This window comes from Hevea brasiliensis, chromosome 14 (genome assembly GCF_030052815.1).
Source record: "Hevea brasiliensis isolate MT/VB/25A 57/8 chromosome 14, ASM3005281v1, whole genome shotgun sequence".
Taxonomy (NCBI): domain Eukaryota; kingdom Viridiplantae; phylum Streptophyta; class Magnoliopsida; order Malpighiales; family Euphorbiaceae; genus Hevea; species Hevea brasiliensis.
In genome coordinates, this window is record NC_079506.1 from 27,184,702 (window position 1) to 27,211,610 (window position 26,909).

At 33.9% G+C, this 26,909-nt stretch overlaps 1 protein-coding gene across 1 annotated transcript; it reads right to left on the reverse strand.

Moving 5' to 3' along the window:
- Positions 1–11,702: 11,702 nt before the first annotated feature.
- LOC110642740 (cysteine proteinase mucunain) lies at positions 11,703–14,571 on the reverse strand. Its single transcript, XM_021794876.2, has 5 exons — positions 13,842–14,571; positions 13,113–13,348; positions 12,831–12,971; positions 12,172–12,642; positions 11,703–12,076 (listed from the first exon to the last, which is right to left on the reverse strand). The coding sequence occupies exons 1-5, from the start codon at positions 14,317–14,319 to the stop codon at positions 11,981–11,983; spliced, it is 1,422 nt and encodes a 473-aa protein (XP_021650568.2). The 5' UTR covers positions 14,320–14,571; the 3' UTR covers positions 11,703–11,980.
- Positions 14,572–26,909: the final 12,338 nt, after the last annotated feature.

The following is a 26,909-nucleotide window of genomic DNA, read 5'->3' on the forward strand; positions in this document are numbered from 1 at the left end:
TAATATGTAATTTAGTGTATTTGTTCTGCCTTGTATAAAAATTTGAGGATGAATTTTCTATAAGGATGGAAGAATGTAACGTCCTAAATTTTTAAATAATTATTTTATGTGAAAATTGATTAGTTTAGTAGGCCCAAGAGGAGCATTGTGTAGTTGTTATATTTTGAGCTTGAGGCTTTTTAAATTGAGAAATGTTAGTCGAGTTATTTTGCAAGTTAGGTAGGTTCTAGGTATGGGAAAAACTCTGTCGGATTTCCGACATAAACCTAGGGTGTCTTAGGCTCCTTAGTTTTTTTGTTTTGAGTTAATATTGATAAATTTTTTAATATGATTGTTTAGGTGATCTAAGTCAACCTTTCTCATCTTCTCAGTCGCCCTAGTGACATTTGGATAATCTGTGAGTAGATATTAGTTTTATTTATAATTTCAATATTATTATTATATATTCAAGGCCTGCTCATCTATTCACTTATAAATATATATATATATATGTAGTTAAATGCTAGGCACGCTCTTATATTGCATATTTTATTGATGAAATTATTGTGGATGTCGCCTTAATGTAATTTGGAGCTGTGTGTGTGTATTGGCATGTGTGTGGTGTGGATATGGATATAGGTAGGACAGGCAGCCACGGTTGGAGCTTGACTCACTGGGACCCTATCCTTTTATGTGGATAAGTTGGGGTGAATAATATTGGAATTAAGAGAGCTGTATAGGGATCAGCTTCCATATGTATATATGTTGATGTGACACATGGGTGTGTGAGTGCTCCAAATTATCTTTTATGCAAATATTATTTGAATTGTTTGATATTATGTGTGTATGTTGCATTTCATTCATAGGAATATATTAGGTTTAAATAGTTAGAGGAATTATATTTGAAATCAATATCTTATTCTATGAGTCGAATGCTCACTCCTGTTCAACTATTTTTCCTCAGGTAATAGGTGGACTTATTGAAATAATCTGCTTTCTTTTCTCGCTGGTTAAACCAGAAAAAGTTTAGTTTACTTTTATTATCTTTTGTTAAATTCTAGAACACTGCATATACTAATAGTATATTATCCTTATCTTGGGTTGTATTAACTAAACTTTTGGAGTTATAACCTTTTTTATGTGGAATGTTTGGATGCATGAGATATTCATTCCTTTTGATGAGGCAGCTGAGCTCCCCATATTGTTATTTCATTGGTTTACAGGTCGGGTGAGTTAAGACTCTCCATTGAATAGTCTAATTTATGGTCGGACTCTGTCTGATTGATTTCTTGAAAGTAGACTATATTTATGAGCTTTATGGTTGGGCTAGAAATAGTTAGACTTACTGCAAGCTTCGGGGCCTTAAGCTGACCCAAATTCTAGTGTCGGTCCGGCCTAGAAAATAGGTCATGACAAGTTCGTTCCGATATGGAAAATTGATATACACATAATTATCATTACCTTTTGAGTTTCTAAACGATTAATTTGTCTACTAATTAAGATATATGAGATCACGAATTTTATATCTTTTCTGTTGGTTGTTTTTACCATTCTGCTACATGTTCTTTGATTGAATGGGCTTGGTTTTTTTTTTTTATCGTTATTACCATTGTGCCACCAGATCACGAACTCATGAATTTTAATATGAAATAACAAGTTTTGCCATTATAAATCTTTGCCAGAACTACCTAGTTTGACTTCCTCCTTCGGACTAAAACACAAAATTATTGATTTTATTAACATTAATTCACATTCCTTATTATTGGAACAAATAACACATATAATTCCTTTGGCAGTTTAATTAGAAATTTTAATTCAATATCAATTCTAGAGATTAACTTCTACCATTAATTGGGTAATTAAATAATTATTGTTGGATTAAATTATTTTCCATGTTAAATAGCAAAATTGTGGGATCTAAATTTATAGCCAAACTGTGGGATCTAAATTTATCTTATAATCTATTTCTATAAATTTACATGTGCCACCAATTACATAGCTCTTAAAGTAGCTTGACCTTACCCATAATTTCAGAATTACCACTTGTTTTATACTGCATAACACTCTACTAATAAGTACAAACATTACCACCATTTGCAGCTGTTTTAAGTTTTGTTTAAATTTACAATGTTGCCATTGTCATGTGCTAAAATGATTTTGTAAAAAAATTACTAATATGCCATCCTCTCATGATGTCTTTGGTCCCATTTGTTGCAATATCATCTCAATAAGTTTTATTAAAATCATAGAATTGTCATCTTTTCTTGGTTTTTCTTGGCAGTAGCACTTTACTCTGGCGATTGTATGAACTGCCATCACAAATGCAAGCTTTTGGTTTTATGTGAAAATCAATTTTGCCATCAAGACCTAAACTCCAAGTACCCATATCGTCCATGGTATTTCCTTCGAGACTCTTGAAAAAATTACAGATTTTAATTTAGATTAAATTAAATTAATTTTTTATTTTAAAACACATAAAATTGTATATAGCTTTACTGGAGATTTAAATCATTTTGATTGATTCAAAATTAAATTTAGAAATTAATTTCTAAATTTAATTTAAGATAATTGTCCATATTAAATGGATTAAATTATTTAGTCCATATAACTTTCCATGATAAATAGTAAAATTCTAGGATCTTATATTTGAAGTTTACTTATCATGCTCCAAGTTTTAGCCCTTAATTAAATTCATCTAATAATACACATGCATCAAACTACTGAACTTAAGTATGACACATCATTTTCACATCTTCATTGAATTTGAATGCCTTTATGATAAGTTAAAAATCAATATATGGATCTCTTTGACAAATGATATACACTTGATATATTGTATTATTTATTGAGAAATGTCAAATAAATTTATAGCTTGAATTATATGTGACTGTCTTCACAAAAATTTTTGTATAAGCATTAATTTTGTAGATAATTTCAAAAAAGCCAATAGGTCCAAAGCAATATTTCACCATTATCAGGCAACAATCTACCAAGCTAAAAATGAGAGTGGTTAGCACATCCACACCATAGTCCACCAGGCCAAATAAACTGAGAGTGTTAAGCCTATCCACGGTGATAGTTCGCTAGGCTAAATAAACTAATAAACTAAGGGTGCTTAGCCTATCTACGGTGATTGTCCACCATGCTAAATAAATTGAGGGTGCTTAGCCCATCTACAGCTATAGTCTGCCAGGCTAAATAAACTAACAGTGCTTAGCCTCTATCCACGACGATAATCTATCAAGGCTAAAAAATAAAAGTGCTTAGTCTACTTAAGGCAATATTCCACCAGGCTAAACAAATGAAAGTGCAAGTCCACCAAAGGCGATAGTCCACCAAGATAAGTAAATGAAAGGTGATAATCCAGTTAAGGTAATAGTTCGCCATTATCAAGTTTAAGGTGATAGTTCGCCCTCCAAAAATTATAAGGCGATGGCCAAAACTTTATTGTCTAAGTACAACGAACCTAAAGATTCGTACTCGAAGGGGAAACTAATGATATATATATATATATATATATCGAGTTTTTGAATGGCCCATGAGCCTAATCATATTTAAAAGTTCAATCATAAGATTCATTTAGTCGGTTCAATTACTGTAAGACTCACTCAATAAAAGGAAAAAATCTTGATTATAGATAAGTAATATTGGTAGGATTGCTAAATATAGCAATGCCTATAATTATGCATTATAAATAAAAATATAATCCTATAATTATGATAGCTAATAAGATTTACATAGTTGACTTACCATAACCAATCATTAACTATATCCTATATAAAAAAAATCAGATTATCTATGAAGGTATGTTATTTCTCCCTAATCAATCTAATAAACTATTCTCTCATACTAGCTTTAACTTTAGCGTTGGAGGGTCCTTACAAGGTCCATAGCCGGTGGCTTGATTATGATGTAATTGACCATAGTTGTTTGATTTATAATCTAATTGATTATGATCTATTTGATTAATTGATAAAATACTCGATTATACTTGATCATGATCTGATTGATTCATATTTATTGGATTTATGATCTATTTGATTAATAAATAAAATACTCAATAATACTTAATTATGATCTAATTGATCATATCTAATTAATTAATAGTTACTTGATTAATTGATTTAATTGTTAATAGTTACTTGATTGATTGATCTAGTTGATTATGATGTAATTAATTATAGTTACTTAATTTATGATCTAATTGATTAATAGTTAATTAACTGATCTAATTGTTAATAGTTACTTGATCAATTGATCTAATTTATTGTGATCTAATTGATCGTAATTACTTAATTTGTGATCTAATTGGTTCACTGATTACCTAGCCTGTCACGACCCAACCTATGGGCCGGACCGGCACAAGGACCTGGGTCAGTATAAATCCCCCGAGACTCATAGTAAGCCTTACTATTCTCAAACTCATTACTAGGCCCACAATTTAGGCCCAATATGCATATAAAATAATTTAAATTAAACTGTTATAATTGTATTTTGGGCTAACTTAACCCGGTAATTATTAGAAATTAAAATTGAGAGAGCCCAACTCAACCCTGTTACCTCATTTACAACCATTTAAAACTCATAAATTTTTTTTTTCATTTATTAATATGAAAACTTAAATTCATGCAGTTCCTGACAGGCTTAATGCTACTATTAGCACATGCGGAGTCCTAAATTACAAATTTGGAGAATAATAATACAATTAAATAATCTTTTCATAACCTGAGAGGAAAGGGACAGGTTATTCTGAAAAAGGTCTCCTCCTTTAGCCTGGAAAAATATGGTGAACAGGAGTGAGCGTTCGACTCAGAGAGTAAAATATCAATTTTAACCATAATCTCTATAACTATCTAAAGCTAATGCACCCTATAGAGTGAAATGCAATATCAACAATATTTTCACATCATAACAGCAAAAAGGTAATTTGGAGCACTAACACACCCAGCAATGTCAAATCATAAATATATGGGAGCTGATCTCCTATACAGCTCTCTTTAATCCAACATGTGCCAGCGAAGAACTCAAGCCGGACTTTCACTTAATAAACCAAAGCGGGGTCCCAGCGAAGAACTTAAGCCATGTCTACCCCGAAGGACCGAGTCCCAGCGAAGATCTCAAGCCGTATCTACCCATCCTGTCCATAGCCAACACTATGCACGCCAACTCACGCACACTGCTCCAAATTACCACAACAACATCCATGGCACTTTAACAATTTTGAATGAAACATAAAACGTGCCTAGTATTTAACTACATAAATACATATTTATAAGTGATGCATGGACATGCTTGAACATATAATAATATCGAAATTGCAATTAAAATTAATATTTTACTCATAGTACACCGAGGACTATTGTGGCTGCTGGATGCAGAAAAATAGCTGATCTCGATCATCTAATAAATAAATTATAAATTTATTAGTACTAAGTCAAAATAAAACTCTAAAGAAGCGACAGACAGCCTAATTCATGCCGAAAATTCGGCAGAGTTTCTCCTATACCTGGGACCTACCCAACCTGCAAAAAGATTCAAATAACACTTCTAAATTCTAAATTTCCACAATCACATCTCATCAACATCATATGGCCCCTCCTGGGCCCTCCAAATCAGACAATAGTCATAAACTTGAAAAATTATGTTTTAGTCCTTACAATTAGCCCTTTTGCAAAAACTACCCAAATGAGCTCTAAAAATTCTAAAATTTTGCCCCGTGGTTCTTAATCATATTATAAGGCTATTGCAAAAGGAATTATAATTTTTTGATCATCCACGAATATTTTATGAATTTTATTCTAAATCGATATTAGTCGAAAATGAGCAACTTAGAGTTCGGGTTTACCTATGCCAATTCTGACACCTAAAACCCGTCCAGAACATCTGAAAATGCTAGGATTGACTGTAATATTGATCACGTTCTGAGACAGGCCGTCAGGCAATCGGATCTAGCTGAAAATGCGGTCCCGACGCCGGTGTGCTATCCTCGATCCGATCGCACCTAAATTAAGTCCAAATTTTATTAATAATAATAATAAAATTAATTTTAAATTTTAGAAAGAAAAAGTTCGAAAATTTTACCAAGCGATCTAGACAGTCTGATTATGGCCTTTTTCAAATGATGTCCAATCAGAGCAGGACCAGTCCTATCTCTAAGATCTCGTCGTCCTGAGTCCATCGGTGGCCTCGGATTTTCGATCCAACGGTTGTATTGGCCAAAAATTGCCCGAAAAGATGCTATACCCATTTCTCTCTCTCTATTTTTATTTCTCACCGGAAACTTCCATTAAAACCGGTGGGGAAGAGTTGAAACTTTTCCCTTGGATTGAAACACTTTAACCAGGCAAAATGACAAGGTGGACGATGACCAGGATGCTGGAAAGGTGTTAACTTCACATTCTTTCCTTCCTTGTTGCTTGCCGTTTCTTGGGCTGTGTGGCGATCGTCCGACCTTCAGGGAGCTTGCTGGAGGACGCTGGAGTTGCTTAGGACCCTCACCGGCCACTGGTTCTTGCCGGACAAAAATAGTGGAGCTAAAAGCCCCTTGGGGAAGAGACGAGTTAAAGGACCCATTTCTTGGGTGAGGAATTATTAGGTGCACCCGGTGCACATACACCTTCTCTCACAATCATTTAGGACCCACTTCCTATATAATAGGAAGGACCCACTTTCTGTGAGAGAGGGAGCACTATTTTTTAGTACACCGGGTGCACCTAATAATTAGCCTTCTTGGGTCTGTTCTTCGTGGTTCCAAACTTAAACTTCTTTTTTTTTTTTTTTTTTTTTTGATTGGTTGTTGACAGAGGAGAAACTTTTGATTAAAGAAAATTCACATGCTGATGCCCTCTCTCCTATTTATATTATATATATACTATTATAACTATTATTAATTTTCCAAGTAAAACATATTTACTATTCTCTTAAAATAATATATTACTAACTTATACTTAGAGCTAGATTGTAATATAAATTACTTGCTTACAATTTAATCTATCCTATTTTATTGGTAATGATATATTAATGTAAATTAGAAAATCATTTAATCTAAATTAATTAAATTATCAACTAGTTAACTAAAATATAACATTAAAATTTTTAATAGAAATTTTAGAATCTATATTGTCATTTATTATTGCTTATGTTATTTTATTAATATAAAATATTTAATATAAATGCATAAATTGTTATTTATAATATATATATATATATATATATATATATATATATATATATATATATATATATATATATATATAAAATTAAAATTATTTAAAGATTAGAGGTGATCTATTTAAAACAATACATATATATAAAATATTCCCATAATATAACTATTGATTTCATCACATACTTTAAATAACTAAATTATAATTAAAGTATTGTAAATAAAACCAAATATATGACTATTTAAAATTCAGGTCATTACATAGCCGGTTCGGATAGGTCAACTCTAGTTTGCTGAATAAAGAGATTAAAACTTGAACTGAATCAATCATTGGTTTGGTTCTCAGTTCAATCGGTCCAATTGGCCTATCCAGTTCGATTCTAACAATACTATATGAAATCAATTGTGATTGGTTGAATTTTTGGTGTTGTTAAACATGATTAGTTGAGAGATTAGTGTGAACTATTGATTGGTTGAAGATTTAGTAGGATATGATTAGTTAAGAGATTAGTGACAACTGATTGGTCAAAGAAGAGGGGGCTATGATTGGTTGGATTTTGGAGAGAAAATAATTTAATTTAGAGCAATACAAGGGTAAAGCAGGCATTTCACTTTATTTGTACATTTTTTATAAATAGATTTTTGTATACCAAGCATTTTCCTTAAACAAATTTAAACGGGAAATAAAATGAAGCTAATAGTAAATAATCCCCCCATCCACAAAGATAGACTTATTCCTTTTTGTCACATTGATTAAGAAAATGTGGTTAATATAGTTAAACAAATAAATTTTGTTTTTTTTTTTTTTTTGGTAATATACTCTCCACTCATATTTCTCAATTAGTTTTTGTTTAGTGACATGAGTTATTTAATTTTTAATTGAGCAATATGAGTATAAAGTATATTAGGAAATGATTAAATAAAATTTATTGCTTTAACTATATTTACTACACTTTCTTAACCCATGTGAAAACAAAAGTAAGTCTATCTTTGGAGAAAGGATTAAACATTAATTAATTAAATTAAAAAGGGTAAAAGGGTTTTTGGAAAAAGTTTTATTTTTTATGAGGATCATAGCCTCACATGACTACATATCTCCTTTGAATGGAGAGTTAAAATCCCTATAGTTTAATGGCTCACTATAATTAAAAGCTTTTTGATAGGCTTTTAGAAATTTTGGAATTTATTGATGGCTTTTCTTGACTTTTACCTTGATGACTGGAACTTGACATGATCAAATTTGAGGACTTGAGGAAGGCTAGAAGCAAACTTGAAGGCTCCTAGGAATTTTGTTTTGGTATAAATAGTACAGTGAACAATACTTCTCCAAGCAAATGTAAATTAAAACTTCAAACTAATGAGTTTGTTGAAGATGGATTGACTTTATTTAGGTAAGCTATTATTTTAACCAATTAATAATCTCTATGTAACCCTCTAAATCCCTAGGAACCTAGAAGAAAGAAAGCAAAAATCATAGAACTCAACTCACATTATTTTTTTTTTCATATTAATTGATGAATTTTATGTTTAGGAGAACCTCTATTTATAAGCAAATATGATTTGATTTATTTAGGAAGATTTGAAGTTCATATTAAAATAAGAACTAAGAAAAATTCAAGTTTTGAGAGGAGTTTTGTAACACCCTAGGCAAATCTCACATTGACAAAATACGGGAGAGATGCTGGGTTTATAAGTTGGCAGTTCGTAACCCCTAGTGACGCGTTTTAAAACCGTGAGGGCTTCGGCCCAGAGCGGACAATATCACTAGTGGGCCTGGCCGTTACATTTGTGGTATCAGAGCCGCTCCGCGTGCAACCTTGAGCGATGGTGGGGCAAACACTGAGTCCCATAAGTGGGGTGGATTGTAACACCCTAGGCAAATCCCACATCGACAAAACATGGGAGAGATGCTGGGTTTATAAGTTGGCAGTTCGTAACCCCTAGTGACGAGTTTTAAAACCGTGAGGGCTTCGGCCCAGAGCGGACAATATCACTAGTGGGCCTGGCCGTTACAAGTTTGGATGAAAAATATGTTGAAATAATTTCAGAAACAACAATGAGGGGTGACACTGCTGAGAGGTGAGGCGACACCACTAGGCAATGGGGAGGTGGAGAGAGCAAATGAATTGGGAGCAATTTTTTTTTTTTTTATGAGTTTTGAGAAAAATCTGCATCTAGTAAAGGTCTTGGGAACCAGTGAGAGGGTGGAAAATGAAGGAGTTTGGCTTCAAAGGAAGAGGTCATGAATAGTATACCAATAGTGAAGCAAGGAAACTTGAGCCATTGGTGATTCCATGGTTAAGTGAAATTTTAAAATACAACTATAGTTTTATTAAAATCATTGACTATTAAGGGCTCTATCTGAGTCCCATCATAATCAATGGTCAAAATCTCTATGGTTGAGGGGGTATGACTGTCGCAGGAGAGGGACGTTGGTACTAGAGTTATGAGCAGTCGATGGGTGGCAAGTTCATATATGTTAAATTTGATTGGCCATATCTTCCTCATTTCAACTCAAAATCAAATGGGCCACCTATGGTTGGACATTTGTGGTTGTCTAGTTTCAAGTTCACCTCAAAATTACTTCCATAACTCCATATATTGCGAAACATAGTGAGCAAATGTCGTTTTTGCCAGTAAATTAGGGGCACTGAATTTACTTGAACTTTGGAAGCTTAGTTCTCTGTTTTTTTAAAATTAGATTTGGGCCCGTAACCTATACTTGGAAATCTTAAAATGTTTAGTTTACCATGATTGAAACCTCACCAAAAAAAGAAAAAAAAAAACATAGGCAATTGAATCAGGGAAATAAGTAAAGTTATTCATAATCAAACATCAACAAAATAAATTTTTGCACATGCATATAAAGCACTGTTTTTGCACGACTATTTCATCTATCAAATGAAAAACAAATTTTCTGAATTTTATATAAATAGAAAGCTTAGGCAGTTTCCAATAACATGTAATTTACATCTTAATTCCTAATGGCTTTTTTTGTAATAAATCATTTGTTAAAAAAAAAACAATTCAGTTAAATTTTCACAAAATCATGCTTAATTTCTACTTTTTTGAAATTGTAATTTTTTAAAGTTAAAAAGAATTGTATTTCTTTCATTCAAAATACGAGAATTAATCAAAAAGAAATTAATTAAATTGAATTCTTATAAAATTCTACATTCCAATTCCAAACAGGAAGGAATATATTTTGAGAAATAGCTCACAAATGTAATGAGCTCATGCACTAGTTTTGAAAGTTACGAATTTTACAAGAAAAGAATTGAATTCTTTCATTCATGAGAATTGATAAAAAAAAATAATAATTAAATTGAATTCTTGTAAAATTTTACATTCCAAACAAGGGGAATATATTTTGAGAAATAACTTACAAATGTAAAAAGTTACGACAATTAAGCACAAAAAAGTTTAAAATCACTCGGTTTTGATACTTTAAGCTTTAATAAAGTTATAAATCATTTGGTGGTATAAGGATAGGATGCCTACAAAAGCAAGGGAGATGGGAAAAAGAGTCATGAAAAATCATAGAAGAGGGGTGGATAAGAGAATGTATTACTTACAAGTTAATTTAAAATTAAGCGGTTAATTGTTTGGTAAAACTATTTAAAGTTAATTTTTAAATAATTCAAATGTTCGGTTAAAAGGTGATTTTAAAAAAATTTAATTTATCAAAATGATAAAAAGAATATTTCATTGATTATTGTGGTGATTAAAAATGAGAATATTAATTGTTGTAGTAATTAAAATGAAGAAAGCGTTGATATTTTTAAAAATCATTATAATAATATAATATTTTACTTAGTAAATAATAATTTTAAAATAAATGAATAAATTATAAGTAAAATGTTTTAACTAAAAAGTCAAACTAAATACTATTTTAATCGTTGAAATGGAAGAAATGATCACATCAATATCAATCAGCCAACGCAATAGGGATCACCGAAACTCTATCTTCAATCAATCATATGTGAGAATTTATGTTCATGAGCAAGCCATTTTTCAAATTTGTGATCTAGAGGCCTAGTTTTACATGACATTGTAATCATTGATTTTTTGGGGTTGCAAAGTCACAATAAGGGTCGGGTGAGAGAGAAAGAAAGAGTGCGACCAGGCCTACACATTAAGATACGAATTTATTTATTTATGTTTTAATCTTAGCCTCCAAATTATAACTTGTATGAACGTAAATTTGTGACAATGCAAGATTGAATGAATGCAATGAATTATAAAACAAAGAAAAAGAAAACAATGAGAGAGAGCCAACAAGATGTTTTGGTGTGGTAATCTAAGGATTGCAAGATTGGATGAATTGACTTATAAAAAAAAAAAAAAAAGTGTTTTGCAAGATAGCTTCAAAGATCCTGCGTCTACAGTCACCCCCAAAAATCAGTGTCAGTGCAGTACTCATACCAAGCCCAACCAATCAAAGCCATGCGATAAACCAGCAAATCAAACATTCATCAAATAATAGTTGTCATATGAATTGTGATTTATGCATATAAATTATGTTCGCACAAATATGTAATAAACCAGCAACCATAAATAATGAGAGCCAATGTTTGGTGACTATATAAATTTATGTGAAATGGATCCTTCTGTGTGTTTTTGTTATCTGCTTCATCAGAAATCAATATTTACAGTAATCACCATGAAACTGAAAAATAATAAATTGTCCTTGAGGGTTTAGAGAAAGGGTTAGATACACATATTCTAGCAGTTCAATGAAAGTAGCTTTTCTTCCTTCAACCTTGTTCCCTGATGGATGGTTCATCAAGCATGAGAAGCTGCTCCATAGCAACTTTGCTTAATGTCCTGTAAACCCTAATAGATCCGTCCAAAAGCTGTGCTACTACCATGGTGGGTTCTTTTAGCAGGATCTCGTCTCAGTGCTCTTATGCTCAATGGATTATCCTTGCTCTGCCATCATAAAATATGTCAGCAAAAAAGTAGAAAGGGAAGAATCCTTAGGAAAATAATTGAATTTAAGGAAAAAGGAATATGTTCTTTCTTACCATTCGGCAGGTTCCAGCATCAAGGTCACAGACGGGATACTCGTGAGGGCAGCAGCTATAATGGTCATCGCAGCAGGTTGCAGACTCAAGAGGGCAGCATCCCCATCCAAAGCAAAAGCCGCTATATTCATAAATACAGCAGCAGGTATTTCCCTCAGGACACGAGTAGTAATCATCACATTCAGTTGGGGGCTTCACTGGAGGTGGAGGGTTAACTGGAGATGGAGGGGAGGGACCAGGATTAGGGGGGTTAGCACCCTTCTTGATGGGATATGAAGCCTCCATTGCAATCCCACACTTGCCAGTCGTTGTGCTGGCCACATTACGCTCCATTTTAATATAACCTTTCTGTCCCCATCCAGGACCCCATGAATTCCTCACAATCCAGTAATCTACACCATTCTCTGTACCATATCCAACAGCAACCACACCATGGTCCAGCTGAGTGCCGCATCTTCCAGTAAAAACACCCTGAATGGAGAAAAGGAAAATTTAGGACAAAATAATCAATGTCAATAAGAACAAAGATTTTATTGTTTCTACATTTGATTTAGACATTGATAAGTTTTCTTAAATCCAATATCTGATTGAAACACAATTTATTTTTGTTAAACATGCATAAGAGAGCACTTCACTAGGCAGTATAATTGAGCAATTACCAATTGGTAGAGCTGGAAAGCCCTGCCACCAGCTTCTATGGCAACACTAACTGGTTGATGTGCTACAGCCTTCTTCAAAGAATTCTCATCATTCTCAGGAACATCTTCATATCCATCAATAGTAACTACCCTAGCATTTTTCTGCAAGATGATCAAATAAATTTAATTCCAAAGTTAAATAGATTAATCTGACAACAGAGCAAAGTTCAATTTTCTTCCACGCAACTTGCATGTTGCCTTCATGACAGAAAAGTAGTGATTAGAAAAAAGATAAAAGCATACCCTATTTGGATCACAAAAATTATCAGTAGCCTTGTAAGGGTAATCTGCTTCTGTATCAATTCCACCATTCTTAATGATAAATTCAAAGGCATAGTCCATGAGGCCTCCACTGCATCCCTGGTTATAAGATGTGTCACAGTCCACTAACTCCTGCTCTGACAGAGAGATTAGATCACCAGTTACAATCTGGTTGATTCCTTCCACTGCACCAATAGTCGAGAAAGCCCAGCAACTCCCTTCATTCAAAAACAAGCAACCAACTTACTTAGATTAGGCCTTAGGGAGATTCTATTGTCAAGCATAGCAACTAAAAATGGAATTGCTAATTGCTTCATTAACAAAGTTCCTAAATCAATGCTTTGTTCAAACAAATCAAACATAGAACTTGTCATTGTTCTTTATATAGCTGCTAATTTGTTGACCAAAAAATTTACAGCTTTGTGCAGATTACCAAAGCTATCTAACTTAATGATCCAATCCCCAATTTCGATTTTAATTGCAATAAAACTACAAAAACAAAAGCAATTTCTACTAGTATGGAAAATTCCCACAAAACTTCAGCTTTGCAAATAATACTACTGATAAAAAAAATATAACAACCAGGGACATAAGTTGACGATAGCTCCAAGGTCAGACAACTCCCTGTAAAGAAACTAATAAGAACATCAACATGATTCCTGGTCCCACGGTCCAATCCAAGACCAGAACACACGAAAGCTATAGACTTACCACACTGGCCTTGATCCTTGACAGGGACAACAGCTCCTTTCTCTCTCCAGTCAACCTTCTTCGGCAAATCATCTCCTTTATTGAACAAATACCTCTGACTCCTGCCGGCTCCCAATCTATTCTTCCTCTCCATCCTCGTACCCAAGAACTTCGCTCGGTACTCCTCGTTGGTCAGATCGGCAAACCGATTCAAACCAACCTTGTAAGTCCGGTTAACAGAGTTATGTTCGTCGATGAATCTAAGATTATCCCTAAAGATCTCAAACCGCTTCTCCTTCTCCCCCAAAGCATTGTAGGCTTTGCCATGTTTCATCAGCCAAATCTCGTAAATTCTTCGAATCTGAGCCTCGGTTCTTTCTGGTTGTGGGTTTTGTCCATGCCTGATATTGTAATCAATAATGGACATATCCAACGCAAGGGAGATTGAAAACAACGAAAGCAAGACGAACAAGGCGAGAGATCTCCCAGGAGGAGCCATGGCTGGGGAATGGTAGGTTGGTTGATTGGTTGGTGAAATGAGTGAATTTGCGATGTGGGTATTTGATTGTTGTATAGAAGGTTGGGTGGGTGTATTTTATAAATAGGAGATGGCGAAGCAAGAGAGAAGACGTTGAAGATGAGAGGAATTACAGAGACGAAGCTGGATTGAAACAGGAGATGTTTCTCGTCACGCAAGGTCTCGGGGTTGGTTGTTGGACTTGGACCCACCTAAATTTAGAGAACTGCGTGGGTGTCCATCAGCTCCTTTTGACCAAGCTTATAGATTTTTTTTTTTTTTCACGCTTTGTTTGGGAAGAATTTATAAATAGATAAAAAAAAAATAAAAAATAAAAAAGAGAACCTGATCTTGAAACGAGCTTTGGCTCAATTTAATTAAAATTTTTTTAATTAAATCATATTAAAATTATTTTTAAAATTATAAAATTTTAGATTTAAACATAGTTTATATTATGAAAAATAATTTATATATTAAAATATTTTTTATGATAAATATTTTTTATTATTTAATTATAATGTTAAAGTTAATACTGTACAAGTATATGTTTTAACAGGAAAATAAAAAATAATTTTTTTAAAAAAGGAAAAATTATTTTTCTTAAAAATAATTTAATTTTTATTTTAATAAAAAAAATATTTTTTATTAATTTATTTTTTTAGAGTTTAAATACTAAAAAATATAAAAAAATATTAAAAAAAACTATTGTACCTTGAATCAAAGAGAGTCTTAAATTTTGACCAAAATCAATTATATCTGAAAAAAGAAAAAAAAACATCTTATTGGGATATTGTTAAATAATAAAAAAAATTATTTTACACCTTTATTTAAAAATAAAATAAATGATTATAAAATATAATATAATTTTATTAATTTTTATTTTTTATTAAAAATAATTTAATACGAATGGAATAATCTCCAATAATTGAATAATTAAAAATTCGTGCCCATGATGCATATATACATACTAAATAATGACTTCTTTTTTAAAAGTTTTTTAGGGAGAAAATGAGCTGTGAAATTCATATTTTATTTTCCTCAATTTTCTAATTAAAAATAGTAAAAATATTTTTATTTCCTTTCCCTTTAGTATGTTTTCTATTGGAGGTGGCATGTGGTGTCTCCATGCAAATGGCAGTTGCCCATGTGAGAATATTTTGATTGGGTTTGCTATTGTTGAATTATTATTCATTAGGAGAATGAATGAATGATGAATCTAGACAGTGTTTGGTTCTCTGTGCTAAGAAGGATTTGGTTTTAGCATGATTCTGAAAACTTTAATTTATATACGTCATGTGGAGGTGCTAAGATATAGAAGGGATAAGCGTTTGCTTGTAAATTGCAATGCATCCTTAATATGTTTTGACTCTATATGAATAAATGACATATTTTTGCAATTATATATATTGAATAAAAAAAATGGTGAAATCAAATTATGAAAATAAGCTAAGATAGTTTTCAACATTGGAAAAAATATTTATTAAATAATAAAAATATTTGGAAATTAAATTATAATTTTCTCTATCAAAATTGATGATCATGCCCAAGAATATCAAACCCTAGATAAGAATCCAAAAGGCCTTAATTTCCACTATTTAAGAGTGCTACATACTTTCATGAAATTAGTTACAAAATTCAGTGAAGAACTAATTCTTAAGTCTACCCATGATGGGTTAAGCCTAAGTTCAAGTCCACAAAAGTCCTAACCTATATTACGAGTCTTTTTAATAATATTAATTATTTTAGTAGCCGTTAAGTAATTAGCTGTTTATGTAGTGTCGGTAAAGTAATTATTGAATTGACTGTTTATGTAAAAATAATGATATCATCTTTTGACCCTAATTAAAATACTCTATCAACTTTTAAAAGTTAAGAGGGGGTAAGATTTCATGAATCACCCCTTAATCTCTAAATATTAGTATAAATACTATATCACTGAACAATATAAATAAGAGAAATAGTATTTTGAAATGCGATAAATTATTAAGTGCACCCGGTGCATATGCATCATTTCTCACAATCATGTAGGATCCATTCTCTATATTATAAGAATGACCCCATTTTTTATTAGAGAATGAGCACTATTTTTTAGTGCTCCCGGTGTATCTAATAATTAGTCCTGAAATATGAGAGATGGGGAAAGAAAATGGAGAATGGGTAAAATGATGATTTTCATTTTGAAAAGATGGGCAAAAATGATAATTTCTCTCTTTTTAATTAGAAACCTATTATTATAAGTTAGAGAGACTCTTTTTTTTTTTTTAAATAAAATGAAAGTTGACTGACATTATCAATATAAATTAAAATTGAGGGACAAAAATTAGAGAATCCCTTAAATTGAGGGACTATGAGTGAAATTAGCCCTATATTTAAAGGAAACTAAATTATTTGCTAAAAACTAGTATGTAAATCCTATTGCTTTGTAGACACTGGATTTTGAAAAATAATGATAGCTAACAAATATTGCTAAGGATAACTTTAAGTGGATTTTAGTCTAGAAATGTCTTAAAAAAAAAAGTTAAGAACGAATTTTAATAGCCCTAGGGTCGCACCTTCCTAAAATAAATTTGTGTGAATGTACGATAGCCTCATACACCTTGGAAATAGACTCGTATGGGCCTATTTTTAATGTACCACTTTAAGGAGAGAAAAAACCAAAAAGAGAAGAAAAACTCATTTATGAAGCATGAAACCCCTCATATACAAAACCTTTCCTTAGTCCTATATGAGCCTAAAATAGGCTTGTATAAAGTTATATCTACATAAATTCAAAATTAATAAGTAAATCTCTAGGCATAAAAAAGGAGAGAAAACAATTATTTTTGCATGATTAATGCTTATTAATATTCATTTTCTAAACTTTATTGTCTAAACTCAAGTTCCAACATCCTTTTCATGTCACTTAACAAAGTACTAATTCTACTAGTATCTCTATTGAATTAGAATAAAATTTAAAATTGTCTTTGGTTAACAAAGCTCAAGTTAAGTAATTTGAGGCCCTAAACATATTTATTTTGTGTTGTTTTTTATGTGTTTTACGTGTCTTTGTCATACATAAGACCTAAGGTAAGTTCTAGAGTGGTCTAACTCAAAAGAATTGCATGGGATAAATCTTATTCAATAAAATAGTTGAGAACATGTAGGGCCAGAGCCAAATGGAGGAAGTAGAGAAAAAGGACTAGGAGAATAATGGGTTTGCTCAAGACTTGTAGGAAAAAATAGCCATCTAGAGGCCAAATATGTCACCCCTTATAACCTCTTCTAAACTTAACATAGAATTCTTTATTCCCTTTTGGTTAATTTTATTTATGTTTAATATACATATTTGCATATGTTTATATCTGTATTATATTGTTTGTTTTTCAATTTCATGAATATTGATATAAATGGTGTGCAAATGTTGCATTGATAAGGGATCAAGTCAACCAAACATGATTCAACTTAAGTAATCGAGTGGAGGTCAGCTAGTTAGCCAAGTAGCCCAAAGTGCCTATCATCTTCACCCACTTGTACCTAATTTTTGAATAGGAAAGAAGATCAAATAAGCTCTTATACTTTCAGTTGAGGACCCAATAAGTTTAAAATCAAGTTTTGGGCTAAATAAAAACCTAACTTTCTAATTGAGGCCAAATATACCTCATTTTAGAAAAAAAAAATATTTTCTTTATTTTTTTAATAATAAAAAATTAATTTTATATTTTCAATTTTAAAAGTAATTATTGTTTGTTTACATTCTTCAATTTATTTTAATTAAAAATATTAAATAGTATTTAATATATTAAAAATTAGAAAAATAATATTTTATTAGTTGAGGACTTATTTGATTTTAATTAAAAGTGTAGTCCTTATTTGGCCCACAACTTAATTTTAAGCTTATTTAACCTTCGACTGAAAGTACATAGGCTTATTTGGGTTTTTTTTTTTCTCCCTTTTTGAATCCATCTTTGGATGGGTTGATGATTAGGTACTTTGCATAAGGTCTAATGCCACCCATGATCAACGCCTTAGTTTTATCCAAGTAGTGACTCTTATTTCTTAACTAGTTTTTGTGGTCAGCAGCTCATTGCAATATTCCTTTACGCCTAAGAGTCTATAAAGGTATCATGGTCAATCGCTCACAAGGTAAGTCTGTTATTAATGTATACTCATTTTTTTTAATTGAAAATAGAATTGCATTATAAGGCCTTAGGCATTAGAGTACAAAAACATATATAAGCTCATCCGAAAGGACTATGATCCAATGACAAGCCAGAGATCTATTTAAAATAGCTTAGCAATGCAATTTGCAGCTATTTGTGTAGACCTCTTACATAAAGAAAAGGATTCATTGGTAAAACTGTGAGACATAGCACGAATAGCTTGAATTGTGGCTTAAATGTCCCAAGGAATGAACTCCCTTTTATTAGTTAAGGCTGAGAACAAGATGGAAATGTCGATCTAAAAAATACAAGAAGACACACCCATAGAGATAGCTAATCTGTGGCGGTCAAAGTGTCAAATGCTCGTTTCGTAAAGTCAAAGCTGAGCCAGAGGCCATTTAGCTACCTAAACCGAGCAGGATCAAACCAAACAAAAGATAACTTAGTCTAGGCCAAAGCTAAATAATAATAAGAGAAGGAGCAATCTTATCGCTCGAGAAACAAGCCAAGTACAACCTATACCGAGCAATAAAAGCATCAAGCAAAGATCAAACCAGATTATTAGGAGACAATCTCGAGATATCAGCCTGAGATTTTCTCAGTGATTAAGGAAATAACAATTTTCCTCAAAGCCTATAAATATTAAGAGTAGCCAAGGATCAGGTATGTTAGTTCTATCATAATCACTCAAAGCTATTCTATTATTTTCTAACTTAAGTGTTGAAGTGACTAGCTGAAAGGTTGTTGACCTTAAGCTTTGTTGTTTTAAGGCTTATGTGGCACCGGACTAGACCCTTGAGGCTCACGATAGCATCAGTGGCGCTGTTTATGGGGAACTCAGATTATCAGCTGATACCCCACATTTGAAATCATTCTTTTTCTCTTTTACATTTTATGTGCTACTAGTGAGTTTTAATTTTTAGTTCTAATTCATACTCATTTTTATGCCTTTTTTGCTATATTAATGGCTATATATCTAAGGACCACTAGTAAGAATGTCATCCTAATTACCCCTGCACTAGGAGGAAATCCATTGGTGATTACAGCAACTTAGAACTTGCCCAGACCCACTATTCCATCTAGTGGATAGGCCTCGCCATGCAACATTGTGATGCCTATTATCAGGCTTGATCAACACCTACCACAAGGAATGACATCAGAGCAAGTTTACCAGTGTATTAGATAAATGGAGGCTTAAATTGCCTTCCTCAAGGGATTGATCCTAGGTTCTAGTGCATCACTTAGAACACCTACCCGAGGAGTAGAATTTCTCCTAAGAGCACCTTCTGGAAAGGTAAATCTAGCCCAACTAAAGAAACTAATCTTGAGATTGTCCGATCGACAAACAACATTGGAAAAAAGATCAAACCAATAGGAGTGGATGAACAAGAGGAGCTTTTTAATGAATCGCCGCAATTGAAGGTAAACTGTAGTTTGGTGAAAGTTATGTAGAGGTACCAGAAACAGGTGGAGGAAGAAAATTTTGGGATTGGGGACGAGTCTCCACTATCCAAACCAATCCTGGATAAACAGTTTCCATCAAAATTTAGGCTACCCATCAAGACAAATACATTGTAATAATGATCCATGAAGCCATGTGGCGAATTTCTAAACAACGATGATGCTTCAAAATATGAATGATTACCAGTTATGCTAGGTATTTCCAATGACATTGACCGTGTTGGCTTAGAAATTATACCAGTGCCTCAAGCCTGGATCGATCCAAAATTTTCATTAGCACGCCATCGAGTTCAAGAATAAGTTCATCTCCTGCATCCTGCAAAAACAGTTATCTTTGGATCTTCAGGAAAAAAAAAATAACAAGAGGGGGAATCTTTAAGGGAATACATTGCTTGGTAATGCTAAATCAATACAAGTTAAAAAGCTTAAATCACGAGACTGTGTGTGAGGCTTTAAACAAGGGGATAAGGAACTTAAAGTTTTTTTCATTCAATGATCAAAAACCTAGTAGTAGACTACTACTAGCTGATGGAAAGGGGCCAAAAATATATCAGGTTGGATGATGAGTGACAGGCTTTGAGGGAGGAAAGACAATTCGGGTAAAACAAAAAGAGAAAGCAGAACAAGAGAAATTATAGCTTGGATTGAAGGCTATATAGCTTAGACAGAAATATCGAGTAGGATAGAGAAAGCTTCCACAACTACACGCCTTTGAATGAGGCAAGATCAAAAGTCCTTATGTGGATATAGAAGTACGACGAATTGGTCAAATGGTCGAAGAAACACAACTCAGAAACTTTAGGGAAGAGGGACAAGAGTAAGTTTTGTAGGTTTTATGAAGATCACGATCACACCATCGACGAGTGCAGGCAGCTTAAGGATAAGATTGAGCCGCTAATAAGGGATGGTTGGCTTAGGAGGTTAGCAAGAGGTGGCCAGGATGACAGATATTTAGAGAAAAGAAGATTTACCTTTGAAAGCAAGGATATCACCATCACAGAAAAAGATTAAAGTCTTATTGGAGTGATTCACATGATCACGGGTTAACCAAACATAAGGAAAACAAGCAATAAGAAGCTGGTTGAGGTAAATAGTAAGACCGTCCGAATAATTTTCTTGGTCGATGAAGATGAGCTAAGTAAGGAGATCATTACTTTCAGTCCTAATGACCATGTGGTAAAATAACCACATTCTGACCCTTTGGTTATATCCATGTAGATGAACAGGTACACAATATGACAGGTGCTTACTGATATAGGCAACTTGGTCAACCTCCTAACAAAAGAAGTCCTCGAGAAAGTTGGGCATAATCTAGAGAACCTGGCAAAAGTTACGTATCCATTTATCGTCCTTAGTGACAAAACAATCCCTGCCCTTGAAACCATCAACCTAGTGGTGGTCCTAGGCAATAAAGGATACAAGCGAGAAATCTACACGGAATTTGCGATGGTCGACATTCCCCTTTCATACAACATTATTCTCGATCAACCAATCTTAAATAGCATATAGTGGTTGTGCATGAGATTGCCCACCTTGAGAGGCATAATAATAGTACGAGAAAGCCAAAAGTCAGCATAGGAGTGCTATAAGAAGTCAACAAAAGTAGTTATGAAAGTAACTCTACTAATCGAGCTACTAGAGGAGCCAGAAAGTCATATCTCACCTGAACCAGCAAACCTAGTGACTGAGGTGGAACTAGAATAAAGGAAGAAAATTTGCCTTGGTACTATGCTTAGTGGGTTGAACAAAGAAGCAGCAATCTGAACACTGAAGGATAGAATGACAACATTTGCATGGAAGGCGAAAGATATTAAGGAAATAGACCAACCATAATCATCCACAAGCTAAGTGTAACCCAAAGGCAAAATCAATTCAATAAAAAGAAGAGACGATTCTTACCTAAATGCCAACTGGTGATAGAGGATGAAATTAAAAAGTTGCTGGATGCAGGCTTAATCGGGGAAGTTAAATACCCAATATGGGTAGCCAATGTCGTATTAGTTAAAAAGGCAAACAAAAAATGGAGAATGTGTATTGACTACACAAACCTCAATAAAGCATGCTTGAAGGATCACTACCCACTACCAAACATTGACAAACTAATGGATGCAATAGTTGGACATGCAGTGGTGTCCTTAATTGATGCTGTATTAGGATACCACCAAATAAGGATGGATCTGAAAGACGAGGAGAAGACTGCTTTCATGATAAACAGTAGAGTTTTTTGTTATAAGGTTGTGCCGTTTGGCCTCAAAAATGCTGGAACAACTTATCAATGGCTGGTGGACCAAATGTTCAGAGATTAAAAGAGAAAAATCATTAAAGTATATGTTGACGACATGATCATCAAGTCTAGGAGGCTAGAGTACTGTGCTAAAGACATAGCTGAAGCATTTGATGTGCTGGATATAACAGGGATGGAGTTGAACCTAAACAAGTGCATCTTCAGAGCAGAAGTTGGCAAGTTCCTTAGTGTCATGATATTTGAGCGAGGAATAGAGGCGAATCCAGAAAAGATCCAAGCAATCTTGGATATGCAACCACTGAGCAATATAAAGGAAGTTCAACCGCTCAACGGATGGATCACCACCTTTGGAAGGTTCATATTTTGTTCCGCTAGGAAATGCCTGCCTTTCTTTTGAGTATTAAAAGTAAGACACAAATTCAAATGGGCAGAAAATGCCAGGTAGCTTTTAAAAATTTAAAATAGTTTTTATCATGTCCACCATTACTCGACTCACTAAAACTGGGTGAGGTATTATTTCTCTATCCTTCAGTGACGAAAGAAAAATTGGTCCTTATCAGAGAAGAGGAAGGCAAGCAGAGACTGGTGTACTACATAAGTCAAGTTTTAAAGGGGTATGAGCTCAATTATCTGATCTTGGAGAAGCTCACATTTGCAGTCTTGTCGCCAACAACAAAGCTAAAACCATACTTTAAAGCTCACACCATCGAAGTTTGAACAAACTACCCCTTGCGGAAAATCCTACACTGACCATAGGCATTTAGATGATTGGCAATTTAATCGGTGATCCTTAGAGCATATGACATTAAATATGTCCCAAAGCCAGTGCTCAAGGCATAGGTGCTCACAGATTTTGTGGCTGAGTAATACTAATACCCAAAACTAAGGAAAATGGAAGAATAATGGTTTGCATAGGCGGATGGAGTGTCAAGTTCAACTGGTGTGGGCATAGGTGTAGTACTCAAAGAACCACACAAGGAAAAGTTAAAGTATGCGGCAAAATTAATGTTCTAAGCAATAAATAATGTGGCCAAATACAATGCCATTTTAATGGCCTCGCACATCATCAAAGAGGTAAGGGCCAAAAAGGTAACCATTTTTTATGACTCACAACTAGTTGTTAACCAACTATAGGGAAATTATCAAGTCAAAGACCTAAACTTGGTCAGATATGAGCTACAAATTCAAAATATGTTAGCACGAATCTGATCTAACAATAGAAAAGTAGACATTCTCTATGTACTGAGACAGGAGAACTATGAAGTGGACTCCCTAGCAAAGACAGTAGCAGTAGGCAAACAACACTTATCACAACCCATCGCTATTAAAGAGATAATAATGCATACCATGGATGAGCAAGAGGCACTAATAATTTACCCTGGAAGGATGACACCTATCTTTGGCTATCATGACCAAGGCACACTTCCAAAAGATCAACTGGAAGCTAAGAAGATAAAACAGAGAATAGTAAGGTACAGTATACTCGATGGCTTGCTGTATAGGAGATCCTACCTTCAACTATGGCTCAAGAGCATCAGCATAGAAGATGGTTTATTAGTCTTACTTGAGATCCACGAGGGACTATACGGTAGCCATAAAGGGGCAAGAACAATCTCCAAAAAGGCATTTAGATAAGGGTTCTTTTGGCCAACTATAGTTTAAGACGCTAAGGATTTGTTTTAGAAATGCCAAAAATAGCAACATTCCTCGCCTCCCATCAAAGAAGCTTTTAGCCATCGATAGTCCATGGCCCTTCTATCAATGAGGCAGAGACATTCTTAAGCCTTTTCCAATGGCATCAGGGTTCCACAAGTATGCTATAGTTGCCATTGATCACTTTACTAAGTGGCTGAAGGCCGAAGCATCACAATATGTGATAGTTGACCAAGCAATCACTTTTGTCAAATAGAATAGAAACCTGGCTCTCCCATTTGCCAAGCGTCCTATGGCCTTACCAAACTACACCTAGGTTCTGTGAGAAACTCCATTTTCACTCACATATGGATCAGAAGCAGTTATCCCTGCAGAAGTTAACATTGCATCAACTTGAACAGAACACTCCAAGAAGCTTCACAAGAGGAAGACCTGCGGTTTAATCTTGACATGATAGAAGAGCTTAGGGAGATAACTTTTGTTTAAATGGCACAATACTGATAAAAAATGAGCAACATGTATAACAAAAAAGTGAAATGCCAGAGACTTAGCTGTTAAATGATACGATGTCACTAGTGGCGTAGCCGAAGCTGGGAAGTTAGAATGTAACTAGGTTGGACCTTTTGTCATTCTTATAGCCACCCAGGGTCTTACAAATTGGCCGAGACAAATGACAAATTATTGCCCCAAGCATGGAATATCTATAATCTTTGCAAATGCTATCAATAAATAAGAATTATTCAGGACATCAGTTTGATTGAATATAAGGGTGCCTTGCCCATCCATGGTGATAGTTTGCTAGTTTAAAAAATGCAAGGGTGTATTCACGACGATAGTACGCTAGGCTAAATAATCTAAGGATACTTAGCCCACTCACAATGATAGCCCATCAAGACAAAATAGAAATACAAAGTATTTAGCTCATACCATTTTTTGAACATCAAATGAGTGGAATTACAAGAAACAAGCTACCTAGGTTTGATCTAATGACTTGAACAAGAAACCACAATGAAAATCCAAGCAACACATTATATTTAAGATCAATTTGTCATCGATTCTTCAAAATTCTAAATAATTTTCTCGAAATTTTACGCTCATAGTTAAAGCTGAGCAGACGCCTTTGTCTCATTCTATGTTGAGTGAAAATTTTAGATTTTATAACATTACGACTCATTAATAAGGTTCTCCACTGACTAAGGGATTGAGTGAAAATCACTTGTTTTAAACACTCGTTAACATAGAAATACTGAGGAAATTATTGGTTTTTTTAATCGTATTTACCACTCATGGGATCATTAAAGTTTTTTCAGATAATTTTTTACTCAGCCTAATGTTCTGAGCTCTCTTGGAAAATAAAATTTAGGATTGCTCACTTATTGTAGACTTTGCTCAACCTGGTGGTCCGAGCATTTGACGGTAGCAATTGTTGATTATTTTTTAGTAATATCGAACAAAATTATTTGAGAATCATCCAAAAAGGATAATTGTTTCATTTCATTTAAATAAAAGATTTTTTACAAAGGAAATTAGGCAGAGGGACACGTATCATCTTTGTCACTTGCCTGGTTACATTCTCTCTCTCTCTCTCTCTCTCTCTCTCTTTCTCTCTCTTTCCCCCCGAGATCACCACCTCTGAGTTTGTCCACCCAAGAAAAATCTTCACCTGGAAAAGCGCTTTTGAAGCTTGGACAATGTTGTACTAAACTTTCACATATATATATATATATATATATATATATATATATATATATATATATATATATATATATATATATATATATATATCCACTAGACGCTCATCGATGGTGGCCAACTCTGCCTCCTGCTCCTCAATTTTCCTTAATAGCATGGTCACCGCGTTATGGGTAGACTAGAGCTCGCCTTTTTTATTATCTAATTTCTCTTTTAACTCTCGCAGTTTGCCCTTTAGGTCTTGGATCTTTTGATCAGAGGCAGACATCGAGTTAGCAAGTAGATCGATCTTCATCTCTTGTATCCCAATAAACCCCTGTAAAGCCCTGTTCCTCTCCCTCAGAATTTGGGAGCAGGCCAGTTGCTCCATTTGAAGAGACATTGACTAAAGGGTGTGGTCTTCATCATCATCTTGATCCAAGCAAGCTTGATCTATCGGGAGAGTGTACTTTTTACTGAATCAGCCAGCAAGTTTGAAATTCTTAATAACTAACTAGCCAGCTAGCATTTGTTTGATGGTTTGAGGAGCCAGTGATGGCAAAGGAGGAACAAACTTAGTCTCCTTGGGGTCTTAAGCATCAGCTAGCATCCTTCGCTCTTATGGAGTCTGTGACATCCAAGGAGAGGTAACTCTCACCCGCTTCATTGCCGAAGGAGTGGACTGCTCAACAACAGGAGCTCTTTTCGACTTCTTTTTCCTTTGGAATAACTCTTCGACATTTTTTGCTCACCTAACCATGTCTGCATAAGCAAAAAAATCTTAGTAAGTATTAAAAATCAAAGTTATAAGTTAAAAACTTTTACCCTCGAGTGGAATATTGTTTTAGTGTTCGGCAACCATTAGGTCCCCAGTCACATACACAGATGCCCACCACTGAGCTTATATGTTGATCAAAGTCTTGATGGAAATTTTATCTGACCAAACAATAGACTTCATGGACATTACAAGGCCGAGGGGCTTGTAGTGCGCATCTCTCCTAGGCTTGAGGTTTCCATATTAGGCCGACGATGCTGCTCAGTATACGGGCTAATGATGCTACTCGGTATAGGGGAATAAATATTCTACATTGGCTTTAGGTTCAGCCATACGGTCGGATGATGCTTGTTGCTAGACTTTCAGTCGATGCTTGAGGATGTACACGATGAAGGGGGACATCGTGCTACAAGGAATATCAATGCTCAATGATCGGATAAGATACGTGGGAGACCCTCGATATGGATATTGGAAATCCTCTATAAGGGGAAAGACCCTTGAATACGAGTAGGCTGGACTAGATTGGGTGGAAGTCTAGGTGCTGCACGGGACTACTGTTTGAGCTAGGAAGTGGCCCCGTGACACTCCTAGATGACAACTTTATCCTCTATGTCCAACCTCACCTTCC